The sequence below is a fragment of the Lolium perenne genome, chromosome 4 (assembly GCF_019359855.2).
Source record: "Lolium perenne isolate Kyuss_39 chromosome 4, Kyuss_2.0, whole genome shotgun sequence".
NCBI lineage: Eukaryota > Viridiplantae > Streptophyta > Magnoliopsida > Poales > Poaceae > Lolium > Lolium perenne.
In genome coordinates, this window is record NC_067247.2 from 346,993,982 (window position 1) to 347,004,508 (window position 10,527).

General features: G+C 45.1%; 2 protein-coding genes across 2 annotated transcripts; both read left to right on the forward strand.

Annotated features, from left to right (window-relative positions):
- The first annotated feature begins 3,226 nt into the window (after positions 1-3,226).
- LOC127297035 (uncharacterized) lies at positions 3,227-3,780 on the forward strand. Its single transcript, XM_051327287.2, has one exon. The coding sequence runs from the start codon at positions 3,247-3,249 to the stop codon at positions 3,619-3,621; it is 375 nt and encodes a 124-aa protein (XP_051183247.1). The 5' UTR covers positions 3,227-3,246; the 3' UTR covers positions 3,622-3,780.
- Positions 3,781-7,800: 4,020 nt separating this feature from the next.
- LOC127297037 (uncharacterized) lies at positions 7,801-8,437 on the forward strand. The gene has a single exon (XM_051327290.2). It carries the CDS (start codon positions 7,884-7,886, stop codon positions 8,247-8,249), a length of 366 nt encoding a protein of 121 aa, XP_051183250.1. The 5' UTR covers positions 7,801-7,883; the 3' UTR covers positions 8,250-8,437.
- The last annotated feature ends 2,090 nt before the right edge of the window (positions 8,438-10,527 follow it).

Below are 10,527 nucleotides of genomic sequence, written 5' to 3' on the forward strand. Positions count from 1 at the left end.
AGTACACTATGCATGAGGCTTGCAACTTGTAAGATATAATTTACATGATACATATGCTTTATTACTACCGTTGACAAAATTGCTTCATGTTTTCAAAATAAAAGCTCTAGCACAAATATAGCAATCGATGCTTTCCTCTTTGAAGGACCTTTCTTTTACTTTTATGTTGAGTCAGTTCACCTATTTCTCTCCATCTCAAGAAGCAAACACTTGTGTGAACTGTGCATTGATTCCTACATACTTGCATATTGCACTTGTTATATTACTTTACATTGACAATTATCCATGAGATATACATGTTACTAGTTGAAAGCAACCGCTGAAACTTAATCTTCCTTTGTGTTGCTTCAATACCATTACTTTGATTTATTGCTTTATGAGTTAACTCTTATGCAAGACTTATTGATGCTTGTCTTGAAGTACTATTCATGAAAAGTCTTTGCTTTATGATTCATTTGTTTACTCATGTCATTACCATTGTTTTGATCGCTGCATTCATTACATATGCTTACAATAGTATGATCAAGGTTATGATGGCATGTCACTCCAGAAATTATATTTGTTATCGTTTACTCGCTTCGGGACGAGCAGGAACTAAGCTTGGGGATGCTGATACGTCTCCGACGTATCGATAATTTCTTATGTTCCATGCCACATTATTGATGATATCTACATGTTTTATGCATACTTTATGTCATATTTATGCATTTTCCGGCACTAACCTATTAACGAGATGCCGAAGAGCCGATTCTTTGTTTTCTGCTGTTTTTGGTTTCAGAAATCCTACAAAGGAAATATTCTCGGAATTGGACGAAATCAACGCCCAGGGTCCTATTTTTGCACGAAGCTTCCAGAAGACCGAGGGGGAAAGGAAGTGGGGCCACGAGGCGCCGCCACAACAGGGCGGCGCGGCCCAGGCCTTGGCCGCGCGGCCCTGGTGTGTGGGGCCCTCGTGTGGCCCCCCGCGTTGCCCTTCCGCCTACTTAAAGCCTTCGTCGCGAAACCCCCAGTACCGAGAGCCACGATACGGAAAACCCATCGAGACGCCGCCGCCGCCAATCCCATCTCGGGGATTCAGAGATCGCCTCCGCACCCTGCCGGAGAGAGGGAATCATCTCCCGGAGGACTCTTCACCGCCATGGTCGCCTCCGGAGTGATGAGTGAGTAGTTCACCCCTGGACTATGGGTCCATAGCAGTAGCTAGATGGTCGTCTTCTCCTTATGTGCTTCATTGTCGGATCTTGTGAGCTGCCTAACATGATCAAGATCATCTATCTGTAATTCTATATGTTGTGTTTGTCGGGATCCGATGGATAGAGAATACTATGTTATGTTGATTATCAATCTATTACCTATGTGTTGTTTATGATCTTGCATGCTCTCCGTTATTAGTAGAGGCTCTGGCCAAGTTTTTGCTCTTAACTCCAAGAGGGAGTATTTATGCTCGATAGTGGGTTCATGCCTCCATTAAATCTGGGACAGTGACAGAAAGTTCTAAGGTTGTGGATGTGCTGTTGCCACTAGGGATAAAACATTGATGCTATGTCCGAGGATGTAGTTATTGATTACATTACGCACCATACTTAATGCAATTGTCTGTTGTTTGCAACTTAATACCGGAAGGGGTTCGGATGATAACCTGAAGGTGGACTTTTTAGGCATAGATGCATGCTGGATAGCGGTCTATGTACTTTGTCGTAATGCACAATTAAATCTCACAATACTCATCGTATCATGTATGTGCATTGTCATGCCCTCTCTATTTGTCAATTGCCCGACTGTAATTTGTTCACCCAACATGCTATTTATCTTATGGGAGAGACACCTCTAGTGAACTGTGAACCCCGGTCCATTCTTTTACATCGAATACAATCTACTGCAATACTTGTTTTACTGTTTTCTGCAAACAATCATCATTCACACTATACATCTAATCCTTTGTTACAGCAAGCCGGTGAGATTGACAACCTCACTGTTTCGTTGGGGCAAAGTACTTTGGTTGTGTTGTGCATGTTCCACGTTGGCGCCGGAATCCCTGGTGTTGCGCCGCACTACATCCCGCCGCCATCAACCTTCAACGTGCTTCTTGGCTCCTCCTGGTTCGATAAACCTTGGTTTATTTATGAGGAAAAACTTGCTACTGTACGCATCATACCTTCCTCTTGGGGTTCCCAACGGACGTGTGCTGTACACGCCATCACGGCACATGTGAACAACGTGCTCCCAACTCATGTGGTCCGCCATGGATGGATGGTAGGGTTAGCTTGAGGTGTGTCCGTCGCCTCCGGCGGTGTCCACCATATATAGCCACGGCGGGGCGGGAAACGGCGTTGGCGCGCGCGAAACGCCGGCGAAACTTGCCAATGTATTGGGCACGCGCGGGAACGATCGTCGTCGCGCGAGAACAGTTAATCGCCGGCGGCAGTCCTCGACGGAACGTAAAACGCCATTAGCGACCTTGACGTTGTCCCCGGATAAAATATGCGTCCGCACCGCTGAAGGTACCCGACGCAAACGGTCGCCCTGGACCACAACGCGTCCGCGGACCGACGCAAACGGATATTTCGGACGTCCGAAATGCGTCGGCCCGCTGGAGGACGCGGTGCCTCTCCGCGAAATGATCAACTTTGCGCTCACAGCCTGGTCCTCACGCGTTCTTAGCCTTGACGTCACAGCTGTTGCCTAACCGACATTTTCAATCGAGGAGCGCGCGTAGCGCGCTGGCAATGCCCAGCAGTGGCTGGCTGCCCGCTCGTGAGTTCGACTCCCCGGAGCGAATTTATCGAGTGTCTCACCTGTGCGGCACTATTCTCTTGAACAGTGTCCTGCATGTTCCAATTTTTGGAGGGCTCTATGGGCTGCATATAGGCAGAAGGCTGAGCCCATAAATCAGTCTGCCTCAGTTCAAGCTATGGAGCCAATTTCCACCGCGGTTCGACACTGGTATTGTGGTGTGCCCACCACCGCAGGGGTTTCCCAGAAGATCTAGGCCCGCGGAGGCTCAAGTCTTAGTATAGGTTTGGTTAGGTCTAACTTGCGCACGGGTGACGTGTGTGTGGTGGTGTGCGTGTGTGAGGAGTGTGTTGTGCGTGAGTTCAGATACTACAAAGTTGTACAAAAGACCAGGAAAATCTCAAAAAAAAAAAAAAGACATTTTCAATCTCCTCCTCCCGCTATAAAATCATGACTCCTCCCTCTATCCCAATTCACAACTCACAGCTCTTCACCAGCAACAGCAGCAGCAAGATGGCTCGCTTCGCAGTGGTAGCCGCGATCGTCGCCCTCTTCGCCGTCACCGCCGCCGCACAGGGCCCCATGCCGGCGCCCAGGATGGCCCCGCTCCCCGCGCCCCCGGCGAGGTCCCCGGCCACCGCTCCTGCGCCGGTCGCCACTCCGCCAACCGCCGCGTCGCCGTCCCCGATGGCATCTCCCCCGTTCCCGTCCATGGAGACCCCGACCGAAGCTCCCTCCGCGGTGACCCCCTCGGCGATGACCCCCTCCGCGGTCTCCGCCACACCGGTCGGCGCGCCAGCTGACGCCCCCGCGAGCTCGGCCGTATACACGTCCACCGTCAGCTTCGTCGCCGTCGCCGGCGCCCTCGCCGCCGCCATCGTGTTCTAGATGGAGCGAAGACTACTCTGTTCTCGTGCTGTTCATACTTATTACTACGAGATTCGTTCTATGATTCTTTATTTATTAGAGACAGATCGAGGAAAGGTTTGACACCGCGTCGCGATGTAACCTGAATACAGATTCTTTTATTGGTTGCCTTACCTGCCATGGATTGTGTCCTGTACTACTATGTGAATATTTTAGGGGGCTGTTTGGTTCAGAGGATATGATTTAGGGGATAAGGACACCTCCAACCACCTGGTTAGGGGTAGCCATTTTTCTGTTTGGTTGGGTAGGATGAGGGGTGGTTATGGATAGCCATTTTTGTGTTTGGATCAAACGAAAAAGAGTGGATGGATCCATCTGGTCACCTCCTTTTCATAGAGTTGGTGAGATTATACCTCTAAAAGTATGAAATAATATCAATCGATACAAATTTTACTCATAATCTGATAACAAATTCCAATAAACACAAATCTGCTGAAGTATTCCACCATGGCGCCGGCGAGAGGAGAGGCGAGGCCTCGGGTGGAGGCGCTGCAAGGCGAGGCCGCCCCGACGCGCGGCGAGTCGTGCGCGGACGGCATCAAGGTACGGAGCGAGGGCGAGGGCGTGGACGGAGCTGCCGCGCGGCCCGGGCGGAGCTACAGCGCGTGACCCTGGCGGAGCTGCAGCGCGGGGTGGCCGGCTCCAACGGCGTGGCGAGCGGCCGGCGTGGCGAGCGCAACGGCGAGGGCGCGACGTGGCCGAGCCGCAGCTGGCGCGGGCGGCCGGCTCCAACGGCGTGGCGAGCGGCCGGCGTGGGGCGAAGTCGCAACAGCCGTGACGAGCGGCCGGCGACCTTGCCCGCGCGCACGGCGAGCTTCGCCTCGCCCGTGGCTCGCGCGCGTCGCCGACCGTATAGGGAGAGGTGAGCGAGCGAAAACGTTTCGTCGGTGAGCGAGCGGAGAGTGGTTGGCCTCATCCAGCTCTTTTTGCCGGAGCAGCTCAACCAGTTTTTTGAGGCATATTTCAAGAATCTGGTTATCCCTAACCATCTCCACCCTCCAAACCAAACGTGCGGCAACCACCAAAAAAGTGGTTATCCCTTGCCATCCAGTGGATAGCCACTGAACCAAACAGCCCCTTAGTATGAGCTTAGGTATATTGTCACGAAACGCGAATACGGTTCAGCTATAATTCTTACTGTACTTTCCTCTAGCAAATTGCCTCCATAAAAACACGAACGCGGCATTTCTATGGGTTTGTTGTCGAGAGCGGCGTCTACTATTCAGCCAAGATATTGAAAAATAAAAACAGACACAACAACAAAAATCATGGCGAATCAATTAACGACACTCATCAGAACGTTGACAAAGGCTTTGTCACAACTCACAAAGCCAATACAACTTCAAAGATTCCCGAACGCCCAATTGGTCAGGAATGTCTGCCCAAGGCCAGACACGATTTTGCTTTGCAAATGTAGGACTAACCGCTCTAATGCATCGGTAACACAATTGGTTATATAACCACAAGACTCACTATGATTGGAGATGAAATGGCTTACAGCATCTCCAGCAGTGTCCCTATGTTTGTTTGTCGATGTGTTTTAGGAAACGAAGAAAGAGGGTTTACGCACGAAAACTCAAACGGCGGCCGAGGTACGTGTAGACCTGTATTTAAAAAAATAGGAATCATAGTTTTAAGTTTCAAAAAAATCTGAAAAAAAATCCTAAATATAGACAATGATGAAATCTACAAACGTGCAAAATCTGAATGTGAAATTCTTTATATTATAGACTACACAAAAGTACTAAGAATTTCACATTAAGATTTTACATGTTTGTAGATTCCATCATTGGCTACATCAAAAAAAATTCTCTTAATTTTTTTATTTAAAAATATGATTTCCGATTTTTTGGAAAATAAAAGAGCTACATGTAGCATGGCCCCCATTTGTCCACTCTCGATTTACGTAATTTTATATTGCTCGTCTCCTTCCATGTCTTATAAATAGTCTTCCTGATTAGTGCATAGGACAAACCGTAAAAACTGATGCAAAGATTAAATTAATCTTGAGACATTAGTATATAATTCTAAGCAATCACTTAGATAATAAAAATAGAAACATATTTTGTTGTAAGTAGAATATAAAAACATACCAATAGTTTGCTTCTAGGTCCATATGATCCCTTTATTTAAAATGCATTTTAAACATATTTAAAAAATGTCAAAACAAATTAAAACAAAATTGTGTGCATACCTCTCCACGTCGTACGTGTTCACTAAGTCATTTCAGGAAAAAGCGAATTGTTATGTGGCTTGTGTAAAAAAGACAAAACTTGATGCTAAAATAAGGCTTTTTGCGAACATTTGTTTGTCTTTTTTGCACATGCCACAAAACATATCATTTTACTGTGGAACTGTAAGTGAGGACATAGAATGTGGAGATATACAAGCTAAAAAAATTCTCTGAATTTTTAAATATTTTGAAATTTGTTTTTAGGTAAAGGGAGCATGTGCACCTGGGATCAAAAATGCATTTTTGAAAAATCTTCTATAACTCTAGTGATGAAGACATTTCAATATCTCTCGATCGATGCCCACTTTAGTGTTGATGATCTTTTAGGAAATCCCTTTCGATTGTTGCCGTCGCCACAATTAAAAGCAACGCCAACTCAGCGGTGATAATATCGTCGAAAGTGCCTTTCAAATAACAAGAAATATCTAAATCCTCAATTCTTCACGTGATCACGTATGAATCATGAATAGCTCATGGTTATCTTGTAGTATATAGTAAGATCCTTGATAATTTTCTATAGTACAAACAATTTTATTCACACTAACCTAGAAAATGAGTATGTTTTTGGTACCTAGTTCTATTTTTGGTTCAAAGTCAGTTTCACGCTGTGTTCTCTAAAACAAGCATAACTTTCTCATATAGACTCCCCTTTCGCCGTACAACCATTCAAATTATTCAGAAAAATACTTGCATTTGAATGTATTCACCAAAATTCAAGGTAGGGCTGTTGCCATACCTTGCCCCTATTGAGAGCTTCGCCCCTATGCATACACCGATCTAAGTATTTATCTTTTGATCTATGCAATCTACAATCAAGATAATAACTTTTGAAACACATAAACATGAAGTTCAAAATAATTTAAAGTACATAAATGTAAATTTTAAATTTAAATTTGAATACGAACAAATAACATAGTGCATTGCATAACATAAAGTCTAAGAAATAGTTTTAACAAACAACAATTATTTTTGCCCTACCACTTTCACGAATCGTCAACCAAGTACCCTGAGGTTGTCCATGCACTCCTATTCTTCGATCTCTTGGTGCATCCTAAGAAATCTCTGGATCCGCTCTTTGTCTCTTCTGTTGGGTCAGATCTTCTTCACTTGTATCCATCGCGGACACCAGGGCACGTAGTCATATTCCCGCCGTGAGTATTATGATCCCAAAACTTATATGGTCCTCGCACAACTACAAAAAGGGATAGCAACAACTTAAATATCCGTTATACATCTTTCCTACCCCCTATATACCAGTTTATTAGGGTATTACATATTTTGAGAAAAACTTTAACCATTAATTTGGACAACAAAATATAAGACGCCGTTGGAAACTTTTTTGAATATGAATCTAATGATACCCGATGTCGCGCGAACACCATAAAAAATTGTGACAAAGAGGAGGACAAGTGTCAAACACAAATGATTTCATGGAGCATTTGAGTAATTCTTTTCTTCCGATGCATGGCACAATGACCTGTGCTAATGAAATAAAAATTCAACACGACCTGTGCAATAATTCAGGTTTTAGTGTTGACGAGTAGTACATGAGCACCACCAACTTGGAAACATACGTGGTGCAGCAGCTAACCCAAAGTCTCGGTACAAAAACGTGATCCCATCTCACGTCTTGACTGTTTTTTTATTGACGTCTTGACTGTTAAGGGTCGACAACGAGTCTCGAGAAGACGCGGTGCCTCTCCGCGAAGTGATCAACTTTGCACGCCGCCGCACCCGCAAAAGACGTGTCCACCTGTGCGCTCACAGCCTGGTCTTCACGCGTTCTTAGCCGTGACGCCAGCTCGAGACTTGAACGTCGCAGCTGTTGCTTAACCGACATTTCGAGTCGTCTCCCGCTATAAAATCGCGCTTCCTCCCATCCATCCCAATTCACAACTCGCACCTGACAGTTCTACACACCCAGCCATCATCAAACTCCTCTCTTCTCCAAATCTTTGCCGAGTTCTTCACCATCAACAGCACCAGCAAGATGGCTCGCTTCGCCGTGGTCGCCGCGATCGTCGCCGTCCTCGTCGTCACCGCCGCCGCTCAGGGCCCCATGCCGGCGCCCAGGATGGCCCCGCTCCCCGCGCCACCAGCGAGGTCCCCGGCAACCGCCCCCGCCCCCGCGCCGGTCGCCACGCCGCCCACCGCTGCGTCGCCGTCCCCGATGGCATCTCCCCCGTCCCCGCCCATGGAGACCCCGACCGAGGCTCCCTCCGCGATGACCCCCTCCGCGGTCTCTGTCACACCGGCCGGCGCCCCCAGCGACACACCCGCGAGCTCCGCCGTCTACACGTCGACTGTCAGCTTCGTGGCCGTCGCCGGGGCGGTCGCCGCCGCCATGGTGTTCTAGATGGAGCCATGGAGGGATCGTGGGACTGATACATCTCTGATCTACCGCCGCCGTTGTTTATACGACTAGATTTTCTTTTCGTGAGATCGGAGAGTGAGAGGCTTTGGCATTTGCCATGTTGTGCTTGCACATGCACGAGATTATGTACTCGTACCTACCATTATTAATAGAAATTCTTTCATTTGTTACGTCGTTGATCGCGGCTCCTGGATGCATGTATCTGCTCTCCATCACCTCATTGTCTCACTCTGTTAACCAACACAAGGCTACAACCGCAAAATGGTCAACATATTCTTAACCTGCATATCGTTACTCTACAACGTAGAGTACTCCCTTCAGTAACTTTGCTCAGCTATGTCGAAGTCGATCTTGCGTACTCACACCCGTTAGGTCACGAGGCGTCGCGAACCACAACGGTATGCAGATCGCAGTTTCTTTCTCTGAAATAACAGATTCGAGTTACCGTTGTTCCATCCTTCAGATCTATCGCTCTCCAAAAAAAAAAGCGCTGAAGATCTGTGCTCTTCTCTCCGCGCAGGCAATGTCACATGGTGGCACGCAGTGTTGGCTGGTTACTTTTGATCTTTCCTTTTTCTTTGCCTCCTGATGCCACGTGACCTGTTTTGGTTTACGCGCGCGCTTCCATTGTGAGATAGCTGGAAATCTCGGGAATTCTTGCTTTGGCGCATCTCGAAACATTCTGCAAAGATTGGCATAGGCGAAACATGCTTTTGCTTTAGCCTACTTGGAAATCAGTTGCAGGAAAATCATCGCCTCACTGGATACCACCAGTGATTCAGTGTGCTAGGGGTGCTTACCTTTGTCGATCAACAAAACCAGAAATGAGCCTAGATATTGCTCACATGTCATGGTACCTGTTTCTTCTTCAGTTCTTTCCTTTTCTTTTCTTGAGAAAAAACATTACCTGTTACTTGGGCAAAATTTTCAGAGATTTTATTTGAGGGTATTCAGAGATAAACCTATGTCAAGCTCTGTTGGATTTTTTCATAACATACCAGTTGGATATCTAAGGCCCATTCAGATAGGGGAAACGTTCTAAGGTAATTAGCCTACCACAGTTAACTTCTTAAATGGGTCAGGCCAGGCTGTCTGATTGGCCCGTTAGACTATACACCGATCAAGTCGGTGGCTACCAGCCACCACACACTCCCCGCGCGGGTGTGGGCCTGGCCCAGTAGGCTTTTTTCGTTTTTCTTTTGTATTTTCTCTTTCCTTTTTATGTTTTCTTTTCAGTTTTCTTTTTATATATTTAATTTTCAGATAGGAAAAATATAAACAATCAATTTAATGTTCAAATTCTAAAAATGTTTAAATTAAAAAAATGTTCAAATTTGAAAAAAGTAAAATTTTAAAAACCGTTTAAATTTGAAAACTTTTCAACTTTATAAACCATTCACATTTGAAAAATATTCAAATCGGAAAATTTTCATATTAGAAAATGCTAAACTTTTAAAAAATAATCAAATTTTAAAATGTTCTAATTTAAATTAGGTTCATATATGAAAATGTTCAAATTTTGAAAAAACAAAATCTAAACATTTTTTAATTTAAAATTTTTCGAATCTGAACCTTTTTTGAAAATTTTATTAACCGAAAATCTTTTGTTTTTTTTCTAAAATAAGATATTGAAAAAAAAATATTAACAACAACAACAAAAAAAAACAACAAAAAAAAGAAACGTACCTAATCTCGATGGGTCGCGGTCGAGCAAACCGACCTGGTCTTTGGGGTGTGTGGTGCCCCGTATACGCCGACCAGATCGTTGTATAGGCGTCCCTTCCGGGAGGACCTATACAACGCTTAGCAGCATGCCAAACGAAGCATCGCCTGAAGCGATTCCAGATGGGCTGACCCATTAGGCTCTTGCTGAAAAGAAGTAGTAACATATTTTTCTATTGATGTACATGATCCGAGTTATAGCCCATTGGTTCAAGCCTTTGTCCACTTCTGCCGAGACCCAAACTCGAATCCTACAATGCACAACCATTTTTTGAATTTTCCGAATATGAGTGAAAATTTCGAATTTTTCAAATATGAGCGAATATTTGAATCTGAGCAAATATTATTTTGAACAAATTACGAATCTGATCAAAATTTCAAGCTTCAAATCTGAGAAAAAAATATTTTCAACACATTTTGAATCTGAGCAAAATTTGATTTTGAATAAAATTCGAATCTAAGGTAAAAATAATGTTGAAAAATTTTCGAATCCGAGCAAAAAAAATAATTTTAAACAAATTTCAAATCCGAGCAAAAT

Excerpts from the sequence above, each read along its gene's own strand:
- LOC127297035 (XM_051327287.2), top strand. The coding sequence starts at position 3,247 with ATGGCTCGCTTCGCAGTGGTAGCCGCGATCGTCGCCCTCTTCGCCGTC.
- LOC127297037 (XM_051327290.2), top strand. The coding sequence starts at position 7,884 with ATGGCTCGCTTCGCCGTGGTCGCCGCGATCGTCGCCGTCCTCGTCGTC.